General features: G+C 40.7%; 1 protein-coding gene across 1 annotated transcript in view; it reads left to right on the forward strand.

Moving 5' to 3' along the window:
• Tmeff2 (transmembrane protein with EGF like and two follistatin like domains 2) overlaps positions 1 to 26972 on the forward strand; it is a 275906-nt gene that overhangs the window by 245989 nt on the left and 2945 nt on the right. Inside the window, exons 8-9 of the mRNA XM_006974866.4 lie at positions 22292 to 22415; positions 23790 to 23948. Coding sequence (XP_006974928.1) covers positions 22292 to 22415; positions 23790 to 23948 — 283 coding nt within the window. The remainder of the gene's footprint in view (positions 1 to 22291; positions 22416 to 23789; positions 23949 to 26972) is intronic.

The following is a 26972-nucleotide window of genomic DNA, read 5'->3' on the forward strand; positions in this document are numbered from 1 at the left end:
GAGAAGGCGTGCTCTTTATGGCAGAGAGGAAAAGATCTTTTTTAAGTGAGCATAGGATGTACATGTTTGCCAGATTCGCTGTCCATGAACGCCAAGAGAAGTCAAGAAAAAGGCTCTGACTCCTTGTTTGCTTGCCTGAGTGACTAACTTAGATAAAAACCACATGAGGAAAAGCCCATGTGTGGGCAAAAGAATGGCTGCATCTGATGTGTTTCCCGAAAACCTCAACACGGAGACCAGCCTGGGGGTCTGCACGGAGAGGGAAATGAAAATGATGATGTGCTAACGCCTGAGCGGGCAACTCAACCCGCAGGGGCCGGGGAAGAAAGAGCGAAGAGAAAACCAAGGTGGCCAGGAATAAACCATTCGGGACCCACGGGCGGTAAAAAGGAGTCCTGGAGACTGATAGGAGTGGACACTCAGCAGCTCCTGTCCTTGGCTTCCCCCACGTCCTGCTTCATGTGTCTGTCCCTGGAATCAAAGGAATGGTCACTTCATCTAAGAGCTGTGCCTAAACACGCCCCTTTTGTTCCCATACTCACCTTCCTGTAGAGATGGCTCTGACTTCCTGTTTGCCCTGGCTGTTATCTGTGCTTGGAGCTAGCAATAGCCTGTCTCCCTTCACAGCTCTCCAGGCAACCTGCTGAGACTCCCTCGCGGCCCTTTGCCTGCATGCCATACACTCTGCAAACACTGGGTTTCCTTTTTCTCACAGCGCATTTATCGTGAGCAGAATTTTCTTCGTGCATTTGTGCTTTTATCTCCTCTATTCCTTGTCTCCTTAGTTATCATTTAAACTCCGTGTGAGGGCAAGAATACCACCCTGCTCCCCATGATAGATAAATGCAGTGCCCAGAAAAATGCCCGGTGCGTGGGGCCAGTGGTCATTGCCCTAGAAACAGAACTGGGTGTCAAAGTAATGTCCTCTTGTTTTCTTAAGAAATTTTACCTGTGTTAATACAATTTCACCAACTTTTTGTGCAAAGCTACACAAGTGGAGGTGTACGGGCGTGTGTGTATCATAGATGATGGATACATTTTCCTAAAATAATCCTGATGGATTCCAGTTTGGGAGTTTAATTCTTCCTCTCTACTGGACATTTAAAGAACACTTTAAGGACGAACTTTTATAGGAAATTTAATTCCAAACATTGCTTTGGAAGTAATAGGAAAGACTGTTTACTGAGAGGGGAAGAAAGAGACCTTCATATGCAAATGTCTGGCATTTGAAAATGTCATATAGCTACATCTACATATAAATAAGCTGCTCTCTGAATTCCAGGGAAGGGAGACTTTGTATAGCATTAGCCAATTTCTATATCAAAGTCAAGTGAACTAACAGAGCAGCAGTGAGTCAAGACATGGGAAAGCGAGTCTTCACTAGCTCCTAACCGCCAGGCACTCCAGGTCAGAGAACACCTGGACAAAATCCAAGCTGGAATGAAATCCGATCCTGCGGTGCTTGAAGGGTAATGGAGCTAACCAGCTAGAAGGAAAGGGACTCCCAGATCAAATCTTGACAACTCGCTCTCTCAAGCACTTGCTTTCCTTCTAAATACTGACAGTGGAAACCAGAGTCCGCTGAGATTTTTACATAATCTCTAGGCCAGTATTTGTTTTTCCTTATGTAAAGTCCTAAAGATTGGACCAAACAAACAACTTGGTTTTTAACCTCCTTTCAGTTTCATGTGTGTTCCATTTCCTAAAGAGAACATGGTGCTCCCAGATTATGGAGGAGACACAGGGGGAAAATTAATAAATTAATTTACAAAGTTTTTACTGGCCAATTCAAGGAATTCCCGTGGGATGTGTATTGCCTTACCAGGGAGAACTATCAGACAGCATGCACCATAATTTAATTCTAGGTACTAAGGTAAGAAAGCCTGCCCTGGCTCCTACACAGGAGATTTATGTGGGAGCTGGTGCTGGGAGAAGAAGCTTCCAGAACGGCAGCTGGAGGGAAATACTTGAATTTTAGGGGAGAAATCGATTTCAGTAAGCTTAAGATGGAAATAGGGAAGAAAACAAAAACTCCGATTGTCAAAGAAAACCAACCAACGAAGATTGTCTTAGGGATGGGTGAGTTAATTGCTACCTTTTTATTGACTATGGAAGAATGTTTGGCAACTTATTAGTGTTTCTCTTTGAAATGGCCTTTCCATAAAAGAATTATTATCACCATTGAAAATACTCAAAATTTAGAATCAGAAAGTTGAAGAACCTCATCCATGCCATGTGCTGTGGGAAAAGCTGAGAATCTGTGTGGACAGAGAGCAGTCTGGTGGGCCTCTAGTACTCCTGCCTGCCATGGACAGAAAGAGGAACAGGAAAAGGGAGAGATGCACACTGGAGACATCTGAAAATCCACGGTCCCTGTGGCAGATATTAAAGGAACCAAAGCAAGTTCCTAATGAGGATTAAAAATATCATATCAAAGAACATGTTTCAAAAACTAAAAAAGGAACAAGAAGTAGAGAAAATTTTGTTGACTTTTTGCTAAAATGTGCTGACATGTGGGGATATTTATGTTTTTCTGAACATCTGGTGCATATTAGTATGTTTTTATTCACAATCCTCTATTATTAATGAAAAAGGAAAGCTGGATAATTAGGACACACTGCCCCAATAAATGAATATCACGCATGCCTTTTCCCACTGCATAGGATCCTAGCATCCCATCAAACAAAAAAACAGCTATTTTTAAGTAGAGGAATATGGATATTATCTTATTATAACAAATTCCTTTCCATCAGAATAGACCATATTGAGTCAGCAACACTTGCATCTAAGAGCTGAGAATACATTTCAAGTTATGATTTATCATTATTAACAGTTATCCACATTATACTTTTAATACTGGCTTCAGCTTGAAGAGCAACCTAAACTTGATATATACTTGCTTTGCCAAGATGGAACTCCATTTCTTTAATAAGACTTTATGGAACAGAGATTATTTTATTAGAGAGAGAGGCACCATGACTTTTGGCTCCTTTGTAGCCTGTCAAATTGAAGTTGTCTCTACTGACTTTATAAACTTGGCTTGACCTTCAGTTCCTATTAAGGATGGCTTCAGCTACTTGTGGCTGTTACAAGAACCACTACTGAATACAGCTGAATCCCTTCCATCCACTGCAGGCAGCCAACAATGACATACAGTCCAGAGTGGCTAAGACACTGACAAGTGTGGCAGTGGACCACAGGCTGTCTGTAGTGAGGACAAGTGTGGCAGCAGACCACAGGCTGTCTGTAGTGGTCACTGTACTGTGTCCCACCCTGCAGCAGGACACTGTGGTCTCTCTTGCTGCCAGGCACTCACTCCTGACCACACACACTGCCCTCACCGCTTTCACTGTCTACGCGCCTAGAGATGGCTAGTTACCCTGAGCCATGCTCAATCTGACTCTTAGTAGATTTATAAATTATTCGGACATTAAATAGCCCTGCTATTCGGACATTAAACAACCCTGCTTTTCTTCATTTGCCAAATTCTTGTTCCCAGTTCATGGTCAGCTTAGACATCTTTCCCCTGTGAATGACCATATTTAGAATTGACACTTGCTGAGGGCTTTGTGCTATGCCAATAAATGCCTTATGTTCAAAATCTCATTCATTTAAAACAGCGACTAGGTGCTGAGTACTTACTGTGTGCCAGACACTGCCAAACGTTGTACAAACATGAATAGTAGGTGATTACTTGCCTGTAGTCAGAAAGCTGGGCCAAAACAAAGACAAAATCCCAAGCCTTACCCAGACACAGGAAGGTATAAGGTACTTACTTTCCAGGAAGGTAGTGCTGTTTTCTAGCCTAGCATAAAGTGTTTCATTACAGCATCTCATACATACTCATACATATGTATCATAACTGTTTTAATACATTCTCTTCACCCACTGCCTTCCCCAGCCCCTCTGCTCTCTCTGTCTGGCTCCTCCCTTCTGGCTTTCATGTGACGTGTATTGCTCCCCACCCCGACTACAATCTGTTCCTCCTTCTCATGATTCTCATTTCTAGTTTCCTCCCATGTCCCCCATCATAAATTCATATCTGTGCATACACACAGATCATATAAATCATTTAAATCGAGGTTCCCTGTGTAAGGGAAATCGTGTGATACTGGTTTATTACATTTAACATGGTGACTTCTAGCTCCATTCATCTTCTTGCACATGTCGGTTGTCTTGATGACTGCATGAAGTTCCATTGCATACATCTACCACTTCATCTGTTGGTAGGTACCTCGGCTGATCTTGAGAATCTCTCAGTAGGCTCTGCTTTTTACCATTCTTAAGCTGAACTCTTTTGTCCCTCACCTTCACCTCAGAGTCTCAGCAAGAGTCCTTCTGTGACCAAAACGGGCTTCCTGTCTCCATTCCAGAGATGACAAAACAGCTACAGCGCATTTATGAATTTCTTCATGTCCTGCAACTAGTAAGCAGGGACACTGGCTTCTGGACTCAGACCACAACATGATAACTCCATGCATGGGGCAAAGGAGATGACTCCCAGCGTTACAAAAGTTCACTGTCTATTAACATACCATCTGACTCACAAAATATATTAATTACATGTCGAGAGACTAACAGAAAACATTCCTTAAGTGTAACATAAGATCACAAAATACTCAGAGTTAGGGAAAAGACTGTACCTAAGGCTCTTGCAGCTCATACTTCGCTCTTGGTTTCTTCGGAACACTATAGCACTATAGCCTAAAAGATGATGAAGGGCTTCTGTGGGTCTGTATGGTCCATGAGACTGCACTCAGCTCTCCCGAGGCTTAGGCGAACCTCATCTTCTCTGCATTAAACTAATCATCTCTGTCCAGTGGATGATCCATTGTTCCCCACTGCAGATGATGAGCCCACACTGATGTCATTAGCCCGACAGTGCTCTGGAAGGACAGTCAATTCGACAAAGTCAGAACTCTGTAGTACTACTACTAGTCTCTGGTGATTGAAGAATAACAGAAATTAAAAAGATGGGAGAAATTCTAACTTTCCAAAGCCATTAGCCAGTCTTAGACTTGCCAAATATAACATCTATTTTTCTCTCTCATGATCCCTCCCTCTCTCATTCTCTCTCTCTCTCTCTCTCTCTCTCTCTCTCTCTCTCTCTCTCTCTCTCTCTCTCTCTCTCTTTCTCATCTCCATTTAGACACACAAGCTGAAGAAACTATATTCTGCACAAAGATGTAAGGGCAACAAAGTGGAGATTTGAGTTTGAAGGACAGTGTTGATTTTTTTTTTATTATAAGAGATTCTTAATAAATAATGAAAAGCTCTGGATCTAATAACCCTAAGCAAATAAGTAAGAGTCAAAAAACTTGAATTTAAAGACTTCACCATTACTTTTCAGGTCAAAAGAAATTGCTTGAAACTCACTTTTCAGTTATTACATACTTTTCATGATAAAAGCATATTTGTTGGAGGAACCTCATAGACATAATCACTGTTAACGTCTGATGATCTCTTTCTAGTGTTATTTATATTTTTCACATATTGTTTGTGTACATATTCATGTGTGTGTATATATATATATATGGATGTGTATATGTATTTGTGTGTATGTATGTAGATTTATATGTGTGTATTCATATGTATGCAGGTGTAGGTGTCGTAGTATATATACATGCATACTTATGTGTGCAATGTGTATATATCAGTATGTGTACATGTATGCATATTCATGTGCAAGCATACTTGTGTGCCTGTGCTGGAATTGGAATCCTATTTACTTGATGTGCCATCAAAATTTTTCTTTTTTTCTGGTTGGATATTTCACCCTTCTGCTACACTGTAATTTAACTATTACATTGTTGCTAAAATGTTAGATAATTCCCACTTTTCATTATTGTAGATGATGGTGTTACTTAACGTTAGTAATAACTCTGTCTATTCTGAGGCTTTTAATTCACAGATGTTGAAACAGTGAAGCGTGTTCTGTCCTAATGATGACATCTTCAGTTCTTGAGTTTTCCTGTGAACTGCTGTCCATCTAAAGTCAGTTGTGGTTTTCTAACGGCCACAGTTCTTCCCTGACAAATGTAGAAACTGATCACGGTGAGCCTACTACTTCAGTGCCCTAGAAGCAGCTCCCAGACATGGCCTGAGGTGAAGCCTTTGAAAAATGAGAGAGAGAGAGAGAGAGAGAGAGAGAGAGAGAGAGAGAGAGAGAGAGATTCTACATAGTTCAAAACAACCAAATCCTAAAAGTACATGTAGTATAAAAAAAAAACAAAACACAGAATATAAAATGTTGGTGGCAGTTTTCTTTAGGCTGTATAATTTGAGTTATTTCTTTTGTTCTCTTACTATCTGTATTTTTTACTATTGTCAACTCAATGTGAATTGCTTTTATAATGAAAAATATCCAATATACTTTATTTTTACAAAAAAAAATATAGAACTAGGCAATTTAGCTATCTCCAGAAAACCCCATTCTTCACATTGAGTGGTGCAGTTTCTATTAGTCCATGCAACACCTGTGGTTACGACTCCACCTGCAGATTCAAGTAGAGTGCTGAGGCAATCTCAGGAATCTCTCCCGGCAAAAAACACTGCTGTCTCAATTATCTGTACCTTCAGACAAAATTGTTTTCTAGCCTGGAATTATCCAGATGACTGCCTCTTCCATACTTCCTCTAACTCTGCATGTCCAGCCCTGAAAAACAACCCATTACTGTTGAGACCCTGAGAATCCCACATTAAACTGAGAACAGAAAAAATGGATGTGAGGGCTCAAGAACTCTCTCCCTTCCATCTTCATGACCTTCTGAGTCTCTTTTGATGTAGACTTTAAGAGTTAGACACACACGGCATCTGGAGCCAGTTCCTGCTTTTAACATGTATGGTAAAAGGAATTAATTGAATATGTCTGCTTTCTCCTTTCTAACTTATCAAAGGTGTGTGCATGTGTGCGTGCGTGAGTGCGTGCGTTCGTGCGTGTGTGTGTGTGTGTGTGTGTGTGTGTGTGTGTGTGTGTGTGTGTGGTTTATAGATATAACAAATGCCTGTGTATATTTATAAATGTGCAAATAATCATTTATATGTTTGTGTACACACACGCGTATTAACTGTCCTGGGGAGTGTTGCAGTCTGCGTGTAAGAATGACACTTTGAAAGCATTAGATTATCATAAAATAACAATATCACTTGATAATCCTTTGACTAATGCATGACCCGTGTTATATAACACAAATTGAAGAAGGCAATTCTACAATTTTATTATCTTTAAAGAATCTCCTTTCCTTATGACATATTTTTCAAAAACAGAGAGAAATGCTTTGCTTAAAAGCATTCTTCAGGGCTGTTTCTTCATAGACTCAATTTACATTGTTTCATAACGTTTCTTCCCATGCCTTTAAACCCACCCCTCCAAATGTCTTATAGACCATTATAAATGCCCTTCCTCCTATTTCAGACATCTTACGCCTCCAGGTAATTTTCCTAATACTGCTTAGTATTATATAGTCCAGCTCCTAATATTTTCTACTAAACAAGAAATTCTTTCCAGTTTATGCAATTCTATTTTATACATACCAAACCATAAACAAAATCATCAATGTTTTCTCAAAAATCATGAGGGATTTTGACATATTTGTATTGAAGCTAAAATAATTCTCCTCAAACTCTCCATGACACAAAAATGGTATTACTTAGCTGCTTAAGGCACAATTTAGTCTTTTATGGTGCTCTCCTACTTTTTTCTTTTGAGATAGGGTCTCTGTGGTGTTTTGAATGAGAAGAAGTCCTCACTGGCTCATATGTTTAAATGCTTGGGCCCCATTTGGTGGAACATTTGGGGAGGATTTGCAGGTGAATCCTTGTTAGAGGAGGTGTGTCATTGGGAATGGCCTTTGAGGTTTCAAAAACCTGTGCCATTCCAGTTAGCTCCCTCTGCCTCCCGCTTGTGGCTCAAGTGTAACCTCAGAGCCACTGCAGCAGTACCATGCCTGCCTGCCTGCCGTCACGTTTCTCCTCCACAATGGTCATGGACTCTGGTCCTTTGGAACCAAGGGTCCCCAGTTAAATGCTTTCTTTTATATAGTTGTCTTGGCCATGGTGTTTTGTCACAGCAATAGAACATTAACCAGGACAGTCTCCTTCTCTAGTATGTGCTGGTCTCAGACTCATGATTCTCTTTACCCAATATCCAAAGTACTGGAATCAGAAGGGTTGCCACCACCTGCCACTGTTCCTTTCATTTTACAGCAAATAAATGGGGCATATGCATCCGCCTCTGAGATACATTTGGAATCAAACTGTCTTTTTCTCCCTGCCTGGCCATGTTCTAGACTTAGACAATGCCTATCACCTAACCTGCAGTACTGATCTCCTGTGTGTCTGTTACTCCTTCTGAGTCCCTTCACTGATCCATTTTCAACTCCGGTGAGATATGCCAGAGACTTTCCTGATGGCTTCCCATTACCCCTGAAACTCAAGCTGCACTCCTTCTCCTGGTATATAGACTTCTGCTCACAAGGGGTCTTGGTTGACCTCTTCATCTTCCTTTTGTTTCGATCTCCCTTGCCTGTCCTCCATCTCTATCTCCTTCTTTACCTGGCTTTCCCTGCTTCTGACAGAGGACCTTGTTTCTGTGGTCCACTCAGTCCTTCTGGGCCACTCCCTGGACTCTGACTGGCTAACTCTTTCACAACTCTTCCTTACTACATACACATTATCACACCTGTCGGACATAGGTCTCCTGCCCCACTGTTCAGTATCTGAATGTCCTGGGTTTTTCCTGTAACATTTCAAGCTGACATGTTGAGTTTTGCTGTTGTTGTTTGCTTCTGTCTGCTGTCTGTCTCGGGGCCTAATGTGTACACACATCAGGTAAGAAACTTTGTTACTTACCGCTTGTACCTTACGTTTGTAGCATTAACTACACAGGAGGAAATAAGTCAGTGTCTTAAGTGAATCATCTGATAAATAAATTAGATCAGTTAGACTGAAGCTGTAGCAGATTTAGACAACTCATGAGAGGCAATGTCATTTTTCACAATTTTAGGATCCCAAAAGTCACTTGGTAAAATCCTAAGAGCCTAAAGTCATAGGTTGATATTAACAACATCAATTAAAGCAGAAATTAGAGGTTTTTAATTATCTGTCACACTCTACGCCTGTTTCAGAATATATTCATCTTTTTTGTTTCTATTTCTAAATAAATGGTCGTCTGGAAGCTGCATCTGTAATGTCAGCTGTTCTATTTCAATACACCAAATAGATGTCTGATTCTCCAAATTCAGAATTGTACATGTTGTATAACCTCTATTGATTTCTTGAGTGGCTTACCATGTACTTGAAGAGTGTAAATTATATCCTGGGTGTGGGTTAGACCTATGAAAAGGTAAACAAGCATTGAGACCATGAAGGAGCTTTAGTGATAATTTATTTCAAACTCTAAATAGTGTCTAGGTAGAAAGAAATTATATAGAGCTACATAGCATCCTTAACTATTTCTAGAGTTATCCATCTGGAGTTAACTATTTAAAGTCATCATTGACTATAAAAGTGTCAGAAACAAACCAGTTGTTTCAAAATACAAATTAAAAAAGGAGCCCCTAGCTATTGAAAATACTTGGTGATTGTCTGCAGTTTACTGTGTGTCTATGTATATATGTGCATACACACACACACATGCACACATACACACACACATACACACACATAATGCTGAGAGATAACATTTCAAATACAAGAATATCTAAATTTGAAATTCTCCCTATCAAACAGAAAAACAATCATTTCATTTTCAAATTATCTTAATCAAACAACAGAACATTACATTTTGAACTTTTCTTAATGAAATAGAAAACATTTCAAATTTTCTTAATGGAATACTTAAATTCTTCTTAAACAAGATATGCAAAAAAAAAGTCTTGCATTTTTTTAATTAGTCTGGATTCCATGTGAAACATCAGCTTTTGAGCATCCAAAAAATGTAGACAGAGCTAAGCAAAAGAGCATACTCTAGATATGACCTAGAATCTGTTTGTCAAAAGGTCATTGATGTCAATTAGCTTTTTCTTCATTTACTTTGAGGCAATAAAGGTAAAATACAGAATTATTTGTTCTATGGCAAGTGGTAATGGACAATGGTCTTTTTTAAAAGATGAAAAGTAAATAAATAGATAAAGAATAAGTTTCCTCAAGGTCTTAAGACTTTTTTACTGGAGCTGTTAAAATTGATACCTTCAAGACATATTTTTGAAATGCAAATGAAATGAACAGGTACTTTAGCATAAGCTTAAGCTAAGACTATCAGACACGTAGAAATTGTCTGAGGAGGACCAGGCTTCTACTGAGTGATGCTGGGAAAGTAGACATGAACTAACACTCTCCAGGTCATGTGGCAACTGAAACCAATCTTTAGCTCATTTTCATCAACTCTATGTGTATACTGAAAAGTGATGACTTCATCAATGTTAGAGTTTGTTTGTAATTCACAACTGCATTAGTTTGCTGAGGCTCTGTGAATGACCTGCTGCAAACAGACGTCCTAACAGAAATGTATTTATCACAGTCACAGATGCCCAAAGTCTGAAAATCAAGAAAAGGTGAGGACCAACTTGCCGCTTCCTAGTTGATATTTCCTCATGTATTGGTCCATAGCACCAATTTCTGCCTCCATCACACATGAACTACTATTGAGGGAACTTGATATTCTACTATAGAAACAAAAAAACATGTTTTTTTTAAAAAAAATATTAATCAGTAGACACATAAGATTTTACTGATACGTTTTTAAAAGGTTGCTTTTATTGACATCATGTTTCTATAGCAGGTTAAAATTGATGGAGGGGGAAATGGAAATCTATGATGGATTCTCATAGCATTAAAATTTTTTTTTGTTTTAGAAAGCAGTAGCACCTTCAGCAACATTCTGATTATGCTCAAACACAAATATATTTGATTAACTGATATGCACTAAGAAAAGTGTCATCAAAAAATACAACTTTGCACACATTAAACTGTTCAAGAGCTGTACTGTTCAAACGTTAACTATTAACAAAATTTTCCTATTCTGTCTTAGATCCTATTGCATATCTATTTAAAATGAGTTTCATCTAGAATCCTAGTTTGAAATGGCAAACTCATCCTTAAAAATATTCATTGCACAATCAGCTATGTGTTTCTTAAAATTGTTCTGCCTTATCCTTGACTACATGAGAGAATATTACCTTCTTGTCCTTTCAATGAGGAACACTTACATTAATTTAGTCAGATACCATCACATGGCAGTACTCCAGATTTGTAAATGAAACTAAATCCATGCTATAAATTCTCTGACTGCCCTTTCTGGGCCATGACATCATTTAGAAAAAATATGCAAACCCATCATTTGCTTACCCTAGCTCCTCAATTCATTTATAGCTGTCCTTCTTTGTCGTTTACAATTAGCAGAACGGTTTTTGCCCTTCATATTTTTTGCATTTCACTGAAGAAGACTGGAGTGTGGAGCAAATATAGCATTAAACTGCAAGCACCTCCTCCTATCACGATGACTACAGACACTTCGTGGAGCAAAATCCTTCTCCACCACGTTGTACTTGACTTTGCCACTAAGAGAGATATTGGAGTCATGAGAAAACCACATCCCTGAAGTGCAGCTGGTTCTTAGAGACAAATATCCAAAGGCATTCATGTTCTCAAAGCCTCTTTCCTCCACCGGCGCACAGACGGTTGGTTGCCAGATATGTCTCTCTCTCTCTCTCTCTCTCTCTCTCTCTCTCTCTCTCTCTCTCTCTCTCTCTTGAAAAAAAAACTTATTTTTTTATTTTATAATTTGATTTAATTTTACATATCAGCCACATATTTCCCCTGTCCTCCCTCCTCCCACCCTCACCCCCACCCCACCCCCCATTCCCATCTCCTCCAGGGCAAGGACTTCCCTGGGGATATACGTCTCTTCTACCTATAATGCTTATTCATTATGCTCAATATTGAGCTTTGTGTCGGTCCATGTCCAAAACCCCAGAGACAGCCCAGCACACTATACAGTCTGACTCAAAAGAGGGTGTAGCCAAATGCCAAGCATTCTCACGTGTCCCAAATGTATGACAGGTGCGCTTATGAGGACATTGGCCCTCAAGACAGCTCAAGTGGCCTCAGCCCCCATGCCAGTTGTTCTCTCCCTGTACCAGTAACTAAATGTTATAAATTATGTATGTCATGGTGTATGTCATTTAGAGATGCCGTGGCTAGTGCAGTGTCCCCAGAGCATAGTGTGATGGATGGGCCAAGTGCTCCTCAAAACAGAGGGAGTTCTAGGCCTGGTTGCCTAGGTCCTATGACCAAGCTATTTGGGAGGCTGAGGCAGGAGAATTGCAAGTTCCAGGCCTGTCTGGACCGCAAAGCAATTTCAAGTTCTTCTTAGTCAACTTAATGAGAACCCCTTTCAAGATAAAATGTGCAAAGAGGTCTGGGATATAGCTCAGTGGCAACATTCCAAGAGGCCCTAAATTCCATCCCTGGTTGGATCAGGATATGGAGAAGAAGGGAAGGAGAAGGGGGGAAGGAAGGGAAGCAAAGGGGAAGGTTGGGGAGAGGCTGCAATAGCAAATGAGGAGGAACGATGTGAGGCATTGCCCTTTCTTAGCATTCCCCAGTGTCAGTTCGCTGCTGTTTGTCTCAGCCTAACCTCTCCCAGCTATCACGTGGCCACAGCCGGTAATCTTGGCCCCAGTGCGCTTCCCTCTGTTTGCCTTTGTTCCTGTCCCTGCCGCCATTGGTGACTTTATCTTTCCCGCAGACTAGCTGAACTTAAGTAGCTATCAGCACTGACCAACATCCCTTCCCTGTCACGTGGAAACCGAAGCCGTCATGAGCATTGGTACGATATGTGCCTCTCAGCTGTCTTGCTCCCTGCGTACGTCTCCAAAAGGATGCTTCATTAGCTTCCATGCAGGGGGGTCTTGTTGGTCCTTTGCTGGTTACTAAGAGTCATTAAAGAAGCCTAGGTTTAACCAGGTCTGGAAGCCCGTCACAGACATCGGCACTTGGGAGGGGCACACAGCATATTCTCTTAAGTGTTGGCTTCCAGAGATGTTTTAAATTGAATTGTTCAGGCTGACTACCTGTAGTGTAAGGAGACTGGCAAGCTGAAGGCCCCTGAGGGCTTCTTGTGACAAGGAAGGGTGAACACAGGGAAAGAAGCCGATGACACACCACAGCCTGCACGCTCACAGCCCATGGCAGTGACTCTTGATAGCTCAGTTTGGGGCCAGGAAGGTGCCAGGCGTGGACCGTCACCATGCGACAGAGATGGTCTAGAATGCTAAAGAAACCATCTGACGGTACAGAAAGGAAGAAACAGCTGGGGGAGCTCAGCTGTCTTGATCTTCAGTGTGAACGCCAGAATCACCTAGAATGGTTTTGTTTTTGTTTGTTTGTTTTTAAAGACCCAGTCTCTTTGATGGTCATCTGATTCAGTTGATCAGAAATGAAGCCATGGAATCCATTCCTGGGAGTGATAGAGTGAGCCTTCACAGAGAATTACACTTTAATATTTGTTTCATTACATTTTGTGTACATAAAAGATAATTATAAAATTGCATTCATACAAAGTGCACAAAGACAGACACAGAGACACAAACATGCACACACACACACACACACACACACACACACACACACACACACACCACACTTTGAAAGGTATTTAAGCAATGAAAGCATCTTCTAAGATTCTAGGACAGCCATATGCTGAGGTTCCATCCACTCGTCTGCATTATGTAGTACCTATAATCATAGCTGTTTACAGTTTCTAGTCTAAACAGTTTATTAACATTTAGAATTGAACATTGAACTTGAATATTCTGTTAAAACCATGCTAAATGGTGATAACCATTAGAAGTTATTTTACCCCTAAAGTTATAAACCTTTTAGTTAGTTCCTTTTGTTTTTCCTCCCAGACATTCAGCTTCAAAATGGTTCCCACAGACACACATTACTCCCAATATCTTCTCTCAGAGTGCTTCTGAGGCCCAACTCACGAAAGCTTATTGAAGAGTAAAAGCTATACCTTTGTTCCGCAGCTGAGGAAATAATAAAAGCTCTCCAGTTCATGAAGTGTTCTTGTAGAAAAGCAAGCTGATTGCTGGCCTCGGTCACCGCCATTGTCACCAAGTGCCGCAGCACCGACAGGTTTGGTGTGGCTAGGGATGAGAATAAGTGAATGACTGTGTGTGCGCGGAAATGGAAGCAAAAGCAGCGCTCCAGTCGTTTATACTCTTGGCTTCTCATTTGAACACGCATGCCTGGTTTTTGTTTTGTTTTGTTAATAGAAATTTCTTTCCTCCTGGTCACTCAAAAGTTCAACCTCTTGCTGGACAATCCTGTCAACACAGAAACCACAGCTCTCATTGTAAAGGGATTAAGAGGTAGTTTTTTCTGGAGCTATTTGAGTGACCCAAGAATACAGATTTGGGTTAGCCCAAGTTCCAAGCTTCAAATACGGAATCAGTTTCATGAAGTTTTTATAGTTTTACAGAACAAAGAAAGCCACAAATCAAATTAAAATATATGGGGGGGGGGTGCATCAGAGAGGCAGGTACAGCAAGTTGGGGAAGCTTTCCTACGGGCTCAAGGTACTATCTGATGGCATTCTTAGCTCTTGGGTTGGTGGACACCAGTGATCTGCTAAGTTAATAGATTCTAAAAGGTTTTTGCTTGTTAGTTGTAAGATGTTAGTCCCAGCACAGGCGTGGGCAAGGGATGACTATTCTTGGGCACTAGAACTAACCCAAGATAAGCTAACTAGCCTTTCAAACATGCAGCATTTGGTCTCTCCACAATACTGAAATTCTAATCAGCCAGCCAGTCTCTGCAGACTTCCTTTCAGGAGGTTTTGTTCAGAATACCACAGACACAGTGTGACTGGCCAAGTTGGAATCGGTGGCACAAAGTTCCACTGCAGTTTTGTGATATGACGTCCACACAGATGCCAAAGGGCTTCTGTTCCTGTGTTTCTCAATCGCTAAATAGAGGTGGCTATAAATCTTTCATTTTAGAGACACTGTCCATGATTACAGGCCCTTAGGTAATGGCAAAAGCCTTGGGCAATGGGATAAAGGATCTCTCTCTCTCTCTCTCTCTCTCTCTCTCTCTCTCTCTCTCTCTCTCTCTCTCTCTCTCTCTGTGTGTGTGTGTGTGTGTGTGTGTGTGTGTGTGTGTGAAAGAGAGAGAGAGAGAGAGAGAGAGAGAGAGAGAGAGAGAGAGAGTTTGTCCATCTGTCTCAGAATTTTTCAAGATTATGAAGAGAAGCGTCTGAGCGAAGGATAAGGATTCATAGAAATCAGTTGGAACGCAGGAGCCTGCCAGACTGATTGGGAAGGAGGGAAAGCACATGCATGCACATGCACACACCACACAGAGATGAAAACGCTCTCATGAAGACCTGGAGTCCTCGGGGCTTCACTGTATCAGGTGTTCCATCGAGTGTGAACAGCTGGATGTGGGAGGGCCGAGACGGTGCATCTAGGAACAAAGTCCCGTCAGCTCCTCTTGTCCACAGCAGTGTCTGAGAGCCGCAGGTGGAAGGTAAAGTAGAAGTCCGAGTACGAAGGGAAGAAGGAGCACAGACAGCACTGTGGAGAGACTTGCAGTGAGGGAGATTTCCCACTCTAGTGTGACAAGGCCATTCTATCTTCTTAGCTGCTGGTAGCGTTGAACACACTGATGGAGAAAGAGCCCTTGAGGAAGGTAGAGGGGTGGGAGCCACCAGGAGGTCCCTCCACAGAAGTGAAGGAGAGATGGCAGAAGAGACTCCCTTGTCAGAGTGAAGCAAAGAATCCAGGGTTTGAGCCTGGAGGCGGTGAGTTCAAGGCCAGTCTGGGCTACAGAGCATGATCCAGGACAGGCTCCAAAGCTACACAGAGAAACCGTGTCTCAAAAAACCAAAAGGAAAAAAAAAAGAATCTAGGGTTTGAAGAAGAGAAAGAAAGAAGAGGCTGTGAGGTCAGGTGTTGTTTTGCGTCGACCAGTTCTCAACTAAAGCCAGTCGGCTTGTGATGCTGGAGTGAGCTCGGACACCTCAGTTCAGCTGTCTGATGTGTGCATTCCTAAAAATGTCACCAGAGCTACCTGAGCATTGGTGTCCTAATCTATACAAAATGGTCTACAAATCTTCCTTGAGGGGCTCTAATGAGGGATGTATTTTTCCTGTGTTATATATTAAAACAGTGATGATATTATTATGGGTTCTTGAATAATTGTAGATCTACTGTCATCTTGTCTTAATTACTTCTGACTGTGTTTAGAAGACAATAAGCTAAACACACTGAAAGACAATAAACATTCACATGAAGTATAACATACTATGTATGGTGTGCAGCAGTGCTGGACACAGCACCCACATGAAAAATATTCATGTAACATATCACAAAGGCAGGTTTGCTGTTTGGCTTTTGGGGTTTGGGGTTTGCACTTGGTTTTGGTGGTCCCTGTGGTCCCTGTGGTCCCTGTGGTCCCTGTGGTCCCTGTGGTCCCTGTGTTAGTAAAGCCTTTGCTGCCACGGAGGCCTAGGAAATGTTCCCGTCGCAGTCCCATCACTCTCTGAGGGCTCTCCACTTCAGGTTACAAGGAAGAACAAGTGTATTCCCTGATAATGCTGATCTGGACTGTCTATCCATTCCCTCAGACACTGCCTAAGGAGAAGGAAATAGCTGGGCACTCAGCTCTGGCAGCTCAACTAGATGGGACCTCAACTCATTGAGTCTTTTTGTTGTCACTTAGGGTGGTTTTCAGAACTGTCCCAAAGAAGTTTCACTCTATGCATATAAACCTGGCCAGAAAAAAAGAAATATAACCTTGTCATAAAATTCCTTCTCTTGGGTTTTCCTCTAAAGTTTCGAGTAAACTTTAATTTTTGGAGAGGCGATTTATAGCAGAAAGAAATGGCATGGCAGCCTAGGTGGTAAGGCTGGAGCAAACTGGTCCCATAACATCAGGGCAACTCTACCTCCAGATGCCCAGGAAGCTGATGCATCCTGGATCCCTGCCTCTTCCCAAGGCCTGGTATTGACCAAAGCGGTGTTTAAGCCATCTTAAGTTCCATGAAATCACTGTATTTTTTAAAGATCATTAAGCTAAAGCCTCTAAACCTACGAGTAGCCCACTTGCTGGAAGATGGGCTCTTGACTGAAGGTGGAAAAAGAGCGTTGAGGACACAACAGAACCGTCCTCCAACCGCCGCTCTCTTCATGATGGAGAACTCCGCCAAGTCTGGTTCAAAGAAAGCGAAGCACTGAACATTGGCAGATTTTGCTCTTAATAATAAACGGAACACCGTTTTTCCTTAGAACTCCAGGATTTTAGGCTAACTCTAAATAATAAGAACCCCCTAGATGCCATGGTTAAAATGTTGCATATAAATGGCCATCTCAAGTTTCACCGATTCTTCAGTGTTTGTCTCTGTAAATGCATTATAGTCGAAACATAAATAGTAAGAGTCCAGGAAAACAGCTGCATGTTTTTGTATTTCAGTTACCCAGTCCACAGAATGCAGCATACATGTTAAATTCTGCTACTCTTTCCAATTCAAATTCAGGAAATCCTGAAGTCACTCACCATCAAGGCTCTGCTTGAGAATATAGTGACATGAGAAGTAGATTTCTTCTACTGTCTTTAATTTTATGTCCAGTAAGAATGCTTGTAGGATGTGATGATGATATCTATTCACATTTTGTGTTATGTCTCATCAGTTTTGGAACAAGAAACATGATTCTGACCTTCTTCTTCATTCTGCCCATAGCTCTCACCACAACTCAACTAGCAAACTTTCACATCTAAGTGTAACTGTTGAGACCAATTAAGAGAAAGTTATTTTCTTCTGGTCAAAAGAGTAGAATCTACCTCAGGCCTTGATTAGAGATCTAACATTCCAAGCTATCCAAACAGAGTTTAACAGCGTCATGAAGAGTTTGTACCATAACCACAGCATTTCTTAGAAGAGAGAGTGTAATCCTTACATTATTAAACTTCTTTTAAATGGAAAACAGAGAATTCAATGTCTATGCTGTCACACTAGAAGAAACAGGTATACCCCCAAAGTATCATTTTTATATAATTTCGTATCTCCAAATGCTTTATGGTTGCTTGAATATCCGGTGTACATAAACTTTGGGTTCACAAATATTTACCATGCCTCATACATATATTTGTTGAGATATTAGATTTCTATGTTTCTGCTTGTCTTAATATACTTAAATCTCGTTTCTAAAGTATGTCTACTGCATCACTAGAAGTGGTTGAATATTCAGGTTTTCAATCAACTGCTTTACTTGGTTGGATTAACTACAAATTTGTTGACATGTATTGATGACTTCTCATTTTCTTGCCCAGAGATCATTTCTTCTACTCATTTATTTTCAATTTCCCTACTTTCTTATGTGACAGTATCACATGAGCAGCGGAACAGAGCCCTCTAAGCTCACAAGGACTGGAATAAACTAATTAGCAGGCATCATGATGGAGACTATTCCCCTCCTGCATTACCTGCTTAGACAGGAAACGGGAAAAATCCAGCTCTTGACACACTGAAGCAATACCTTCTTTCAAAACACCTCCTGCTTAGCACTTAGACCTCAGCTCACAATCTTGCACATGGTTTGAATACAGAAACCATCAGTTTGAGGGTAAGGTGCAATATAAAAATACCCTCAAGAATGGGCTTTGAGTTGAGAAAATTCTGTATCTTCTTTTATAGTTAGCAGAAGGAAAACCAGCTCTTTAATAAGATGAGAGCTATTCTGACAGAAAAGGCTGTGTATAACTGGATTGCAGGAAGTCAGAGAAGTTCCCCCCACACAGGTGTGCAGAAGCACTGAAGTGTTACTAACAAACACTAAATAGAAGTGTTGAATGGTTTGTTATGCGAAGAAGATCCAGAAATAAGAGTGGAAATCAGTGCTGGCTCATTTCATAAGCAGTGGGCCTGACAACCCCCACTGCTTAAAACTCCTCTCTGAAGAGCGAGGGCATGGGTTAGCTACTCCACTTGTTACCATCTGGACCCAGCACAAAAACAAGCCTAATCTTCTCCGTGGATTCTGAATAGCCAGGTCATTACACGGTGCATCTAAATTCCAGGGTTACCCTGATTCCATTTTGGTCAGATTTTACTCAACACTAGGTTGTTTGATTTTCTTGGGTGTCCTTACCGTGGGTATAATTTGCTAGCAAAAAAAAAAAAAAAAAAATTAGTCAAAATGTATACAATACTTAAAGAGCAGGAGAGGCCAAAACAATCCCCGTATCCTCACACTCTTTTCTATAGAGGTTGTTCACTCACTTCGGTGACAATTTTCAGTGTAGAAGCATCTTAATGCAAAAGATCCCCAACTACACCATAGCTAAAATACACAGACATAAAACAATGAACTGGTGAAGTGTCGTCTGCAATCTCTCTGCCATCGCTACAGTCTATACCTTATACATTTAGGGATAAAACTTGACATATTACCCATCGAAGCAATATACATAAATATTCCTACAAAAGAAAGCACTAAATATTTTAACAGTTTGCTTCAAACTTTAATGATTTGCAGATGGCATCTAGATCTTAAAATGTATAGAAAGATATTTTACAGCTCTGCCTAAATATAAATAATACATCCATCTAATTCACGAATGCAAAGGCTCATCCTTCTCCTGATGAATATGCTCATCGTCCATGGCTGCCAGTGAAAATTATAAGGATACACTATTATAAAACATGGTGCCCCTGTGTAGACATAATGGGAAGTAATCCATTCCATAAAAACAGTAATTAACTTGCAATCTTTCCTTACTGCTGACCAGTTACTATTCTTCAGGTGCTGAAGAATACTTACAGATTGAAAAAGATTGAGGTTGATAAAGTTATATTTCTCATTTATTTAGGCAGAAATTTTCAAAAATGCCATATTTCAGAAGAGACAATGAAGACAAAATTGTGTGTGTGTGTGTGTGTGTGTGTGTGTATGTGTGTGAGTGTGTGCCAGAAAAGAATATCATGTGCCCTCGTCTATTATTGTCTGCCTTAATCCTTTGAGTCAGAGTCTCTCACTGAACATGAACCAAAAGGGGGGTCACCATGAGCCCTAGCAATCCTCTGTCACCAGCCACTCCCACAGCACTGGAGTTGCATGCAACATGAATGTCTAAAATGGTCTTATAATAAAATACCCGGAACCAGATATTGGGGTGAAAGCTGAAAGATCAGAGAGACAAAGGAACAAGTCACAGCCACCACCTCTTACCTCACCAACTCCTCAGCTTAAAAAAGCCTCAGCCAATGGGCCTCTAACCAAAAGGGACGCTTCTGTGCTTCTGCTGAAAAGCCTTAGTTCCCGTCTCCTCATGCCTTATATACCTTGCTCTGCCCAGCCGTCACTTCCTGGGATTAAAGGCGTGTGTGCTTCCCAGTACTGAGATTAAAGGCGTATGCCACCACTGCCTGGCTCTGTTTTCTCTCCTAGACCCAGTCAATCTCATGTAGTCCAGGGTGGCTTTGATGGATCTCTGCCTCCCGAGTGCTAGGATTAAAGGTGTGTTCCACCACTGCCTGGCCTCTGCGTTCAATCTAGTGGCTTGTTCTGTTCTCTGATCTTCAGGCATATTTTAGGGTACGCAATACGTCACCACAGTTGCAGGCATGCATGTGGCCACACCTAGCCGTTTACATTGATGATGTAAGCCAAACCCAGGTCCTCATGCCTGCGCAGCAAGCTCTCTTACCCCCTGCGCCATTTCTCCAGCCCAGAAATTTAAAAATAAACACAGAAGGAGTTGAGCAACCGCTTGCTCAGAGATGGTGTTACAAATGCATAGTCAGCATAGTTGAGCACACAGAACCCCGAGAGCACCTACGTGTTTTTATTAGAACCATTAGAGAACAAACTGCTAATGGCAGTGGAAGTGTTTCAGTTTACAATATAAGGTGCTTCACTTTCCTTAAGTTTAAATCTCACAAATCATTCTCTCTTTTTTTTTAACTTTTTATTGATTCTTTGTGGATTTCACACCTTGCATCCCAATCCCATCCATCTCCCCATCCCCTCGTTTCTGACTTCTGTCCATGCAACCTCCCCTACCCCCAAAAAACAAACAAACAAAATTTAAAAGTAAAACAAAACAAAAAAACCAACCAAACAAATCTCAGTGTGGAAGCTGTAGTGTGGCCCAGTGAGTCACACAGTCTACCCCTTAGTCCACACATCTTTACCTGTAAATCTTCATTGCAAAGAGTCATTGGTCCGGTTCGAGGCCTCTGGCTTCTGCTACAGCATCAATACTGGGCTCTCCCTGGGGCTCCTCTTGGACATCCTGTTGCTGCCTTGTGTCATGGAGATCCTGGAGCTTTAGATCTGCAGGTCCAGTCCCTTCACACACTCGAGCAGTTCATAGACGAGGTGGATGTAGGGAGTGGGCTAACTCATAGCCCTGGGTCACCCTGCCAGCTTTCCCTCACCACACGGGCAAGCTCTCCAGGACCTCCCCAGCCAGCTCACCCAGTGTAGCAGACAACAAGGAGTGGAAGCAGGTCCCCTGCTCACACAGCCCTGGGTCCTGCTCACCGGCCCTGCTCACCGGCACTCACACCACCAGGGCTAGCTCTACTGTTTTGTCCAGGCGAGGTACAGAGCCATATGGATTGGAATAAACTTAGAGTGTTTAGCATGTACTATGTGGCTATCTATATAAGTGATTCTAAAATAATCTTTAGTCTTCCAATTGCATTATTGTGGCAATAAAAATGTATGGATGCTAGTACAAAAAAAAAAACAACTCGTACTCACAGTATATTATAAAAGTGCCTGACAGAATGCATTTGTTGAAATTTGCATTTGGTTTGGAAAATGTTTAGCAATTGAACACGGGCATATTTTAACTTTTAAGCCCTCATGTTGAGAGAGTATCGAGGTATTTCAGCAATTTGTTCTCAGCAGATGTTATGCTTTGAAATTAAAAAAATAGAGGATTTCTTCTCAGATTATTTTATGATCAATGTACAGGCTCTATGCAAGTAAAATTAAAGCTTCTGACAACTCATGTCCACATCAGTGGCTGTTAAAGATGTAGGAAATTGCGTAAAAGCATAAAATGCTCTGGGTAATTTTGCAGTTTCATCTCTAAGCATAATTGTAAAGATGTCTTTCAGTTCTCTCTCTGTCTTTCTTCAGAAGCATGGCCTTTTAGTTCTTGCCCTTTTAAATTCCTTTGCCTACTGTACCTTTTCTGGTTAATGCACTGGTTGATCTTGCCCAGCACGGACGGTGTTTACAGGGGTGCTTGCTTTTATCTGTATTCACAGAGAACGCTAACAAACTAGAAGAAAGTGCCAGAGAACACCACATACCTTGCCCGGAACACTACAACGGCTTCTGCATGCACGGGAAGTGTGAACACTCCATCAGTATGCAGGAGCCGTCCTGCAGGTAAGATTTTCTTTGTTAAACCTTCAAAAAGCATAAAGTAAAAATGTAGAAACCAGCTTTTAAGTGTTGGTGGAAGATTGGTTTACATTCTGCTTAAATGAGGGAGCAGCATCAAAGTTTCTCTGTCTCTCCTACACATACACACACACACACACACACACACACACACACACACACACACACTAACCAGAAGGTATGTGTACCTTATACACTCAGCGTACAGCACACCACTCTGTCCTTGCAGTATAATTTTAAGGGCATGGGCCACTTTTTGCTCACCATCCTTTCCTCTGGGTGCAGAGTTGTGCTTGGCCCTTCTCCCTTAGTATTTTAGGGAGGTTATTTCCAAAACCCTCCAGATCCTCTATGAACTGGTTTTGCTGGGCACTGGCTTTCTTCTCTATGGAGCCTGGTATCATGAGATGATTGGCTGCCATACCTCCAATTCAAACTCAGAAGAGACACAAAGAAATTGCTTGTCTGGGTTGAGTTTATAAATATAGTTTATAAATATCTACTCATGTCTAGAACATACAGCGATTATTTCTGAGATGGCAAATCAAACTGAAAACGTATCTATATTTAAATTAATATATAACTGGCATATGATGAAATAAATTGATTATGATATAGATATAGATATAGAAACAGCACTGTCTGTGTCTCTGTCTTCTCTCTACCTGCCTCTCTCTCTCTGCCTGCCTTTTATCCACAACTGTCTTCCACACCTGTTTCCTTTCACAGAACACACTGGAACTTTCCTGTTCTTCAACAGGCAGAGTGAACATGACAGAGAGACCTCTGCTGCCCATCCCTCCACAGCAGTCATTAAATTAAACCCTCCAGATATCCACGGAAAAGTCCGCAGGGTGTAGTTACAAGATATTCAAAGTCAAGTACCAGAGGCTCTCCACAAACAATGACATATTGATCTAATTTAGTATATTTTTCATACCAAATGCTTATTTCAATATGAAAATTGTCTGTGTGAACTTTTGGTTGGGAGATTGATTGAGTGAGAAGCATAATTCATTCTAAGAGGATGCTCACACTAGCTTGGTTTGTATACCTGTATTGCCTACACCAAAATTTTTCTCTTCAAAACTTTTGAAGAGAATTTCAAAAAAATTTCTCTGTTCAAAACTAATGACTTTATGGCCATCAAATTTAAGAAATCACTCCTGCTATATCTCTGATTCAATAATTTTTCGGCATTTCTCTAACAATGGCTTAGAAAATGTCTATAACAGACAGCCTTTTTTTTTGGCATGGTGTCATTAAGCAATATGTAAACATGTTAATTGAGGTTAAAGAAACCAATTAAAATAAAAGAGTTGTGGGCCACAAGTGACCAGATACTGTTCTTCCTTCCAGATGTGATGCTGGCTACACTGGTCAACACTGTGAGAAAAAGGACTACAGTGTTCTCTATGTCGTTCCTGGCCCGGTCCGGTTTCAGTACGTCTTGATTGCAGCTGTGATTGGAACAATTCAGATTGCTGTCATATGTGTGGTGGTCCTCTGCATCACAAGGTCAGTAACTGTACTTGGGCATCATCCAAGCTAAGGGCAGCTTTTGTCCTCCCTGGGACTCTGAGTCTCTTGGTGGGCTGACTGTAGCCACCTGTTCTCCGTGAGTCCTAGTTCCTCATCGTAAGAACATTTCACTAGCCAAGTGCAAAGGCATGGATTTTCCTACAGAACAGGCACAACTGATTTTACTCATTTTTATATTATGATGGGAATTGTTTATGTCCTAAGATTATTTTCCTCTCTAACATGTAATGTCAGCCTCTGTTTAAACACTCTTTTCTCTTTTATCTGTAAAAGGCCACTTTTCATTCAGACTATGAACCAGTATATCTTTACCTACTGGAATCACTATACCAAATGTGATAATAGATGTTATATAAGGTCTAGAAATGCTTAAATTCTAGCTCTCAATAATAGCATTCATATTTCCAAGTAGAACCTTTGGACACCATCAGTGTTAACACACTCGGTGTCAACAACAAATGCTTCCTCACTTTAAGATGGTAAGTGCTAATCGCAATATTTTAAATGTAATGAGAAAGATTGTGTGATGAAAACCTTTGATACATTTCTGAAACAGCAGCAAATACCACACCTTAATAGCAAATTCCAAGCCCAGGAAAAAGGTAATTTTTATTTGAACAGGGATGAGATTGAAAGGGAACAGAGATTTCATCCAGTTCCAACAGGAAATTGAACCATGACTCCTGAGTGATGTCTGAGGTTCAGTTTGAGATGAGGAGCAAAGACAGGGATTTGTTGGACCTCTTGAGTGTGCAAATGTGTGGTAGGTAAGAACTAGACTCCCAACCTAATGCATCATTCATGTGATAGCCAAAAAGCCAATGTAGATCCTTAAAAAGAACTGGATTCACAATCTTTTTTAAAATGTTCAAAGAAACTCTTTAAGGTTTTTTATCAGATCCATAAGACATTAAGACTTTCATTCATTTATACATTTCTATAGTAAATCAGAGAATTTCCCTAAAAATTATTTCTAAAAATGGGAAAACAAGAAGCATCATAAATTTAAAACATAAAAACTATAATGTATCTTGGCATCAGTATTACACGATCTTCTTTAAAGACAAGTGTGGGATCTGCTCTGTAAAAAGACAAAACAGAGCTCATAAATCTTTACCTGGCCTACAGGCATAAGCGAAGATCATCATTGGAGCTTGGTGCTGCCCTAAGCCAAGTTGAGTCTATCATCTTGACTTTGATGTTTAGAGGCCAAGTAAGCCAATGGATTACATGAAAATAAATGCAGAGGACAGAAAGACAACTTGAAAACCAAAAATAGTGAGCACAGAAAGAAATGATAGAGAAGAATCTAAAACACAGAAAACTGTATCATACATCTTTCAGGGTAGATAGAAAAACAAAACTCATATTCATATTCAAGCAATGACAACTTGATTGCTATTTCATATAGTGAAGAAAGCCAAAATTTCAATACTTCAGACATGTCTTCAAATAAGCCATTAATCACATTTTTTCATTCCTATACATAACTTAAAAAATAGAATATAGAGACCTTTACCAGGAATTGTGTGTTTACAAGGTATAATTGTGTCAGATGCTTATACAGTCACTTGTTTGAGAGCACAAGTGTATGTGTATACACACTTCACAACATTATAAAAAATGAATAGTTAGCCTCGCTTTCCTGGCTGAGACCCTGAAATATGAGTTATCAAATACTGAGTTACACCACTGAGTGATGAAGTCAAAATGGTGTCTGTCTACTGCTTCGGCTTTGCACTCAACGCTACTCCTCTGCCTCAGCTGCTCGTGATTTTGTGTGCTCTTCTGTCATGGACTGCTTCTGCTAAGCTCCCAGTTTGAGTAAGCCATGTCTGCTATATTTTCAAGGTATTTTTTCATGCGAGAACTAAGCAAAACACTTCTCTACCTGCTTCAGGGAAAGAGAAATAGCCGTGTTTGCATTGTTATAATGTGTTATATAAATCTCCCCCCTTGTACAGCCAAACCTCGGAAACAGTTTGCAGAAAAAGTATCAATTCATACGTCACACCAGCATCCAGGGTAGATTCATTCCATTCTTCCAAAAAGAATGTGCTCACAAAACAGACTCTGTAGCTAGGCCGACCTCTGACCCTAAGAGAGCCTGTTTTCCTGGTGACCTGGCCAGCCTTGTTTGTCAGGACATATTCCAAAATACCCAGATGCGAGACAGTCTACAGAATTATTCCTAGTGTAGATCTTCTCCTTGTCTTCAATTTTCTCTTAATGTTGGTATCATCTGGTCTGTTCTCTGTTCTGACTTCCTTTCCTTTCTCTACCGTCCTACCCATTTCCCCTGATTTTGTTATCCTTTTTTTCTGTCTATTCAAGAACCTACCACTCATAAAAATATGAATATCTAGAGACCTGTTCCAAAATGAAAAGAGTTGTCCCACTGAGAAGGTGGATTTTCATCTTTTTACTTCCATCTCCCACTTATTGAAAATGTGACTTCCCAGATCCATGTTTCTTTTTGGCGGTTATATGGCCCCATCAACTACACAAAAATGTGCTCACACCTACTATGTAGGTGTGTGCACGTGTATGTATGCTTATATACTTATTTTCCACTGTACCACTCTTAGTTTTAATAGAATTTTATGTTAGCTTTATATTGCTCTTGCTTGCATGATCAAAGAAATCTGTTATTATAATAAAAATACTATATCAGCGATTTTCAGATGTTACTGAATATTAGCCTTTTATAGAAGCAGCATAATTGGTGCCCATTTTTGTCTCTCGCTTTATGGCATTAATGCAAGACAATGATATTAGGCTAAGCCAAAGCAATATTCCTTTGCATTTACATATCGGGTGTTATCAGCTGGTTCGTTCTGCTGTGATGGGATCTTAACTTGTAGCACTGAATGTCAATATAACACTCATCGTTAAGACATTTAGATATAAAGTTGTTGAAGACCTTTAAAGAGAGCTGTGATAAGCTTGGGATTCGCCTGTTCCCATTGTGCTGAGTCAGTTCATTACACAACATAACGA

Source organism: Peromyscus maniculatus, chromosome 13, assembly GCF_049852395.1.
Source record: "Peromyscus maniculatus bairdii isolate BWxNUB_F1_BW_parent chromosome 13, HU_Pman_BW_mat_3.1, whole genome shotgun sequence".
NCBI classification, from domain to species: domain Eukaryota; kingdom Metazoa; phylum Chordata; class Mammalia; order Rodentia; family Cricetidae; genus Peromyscus; species Peromyscus maniculatus.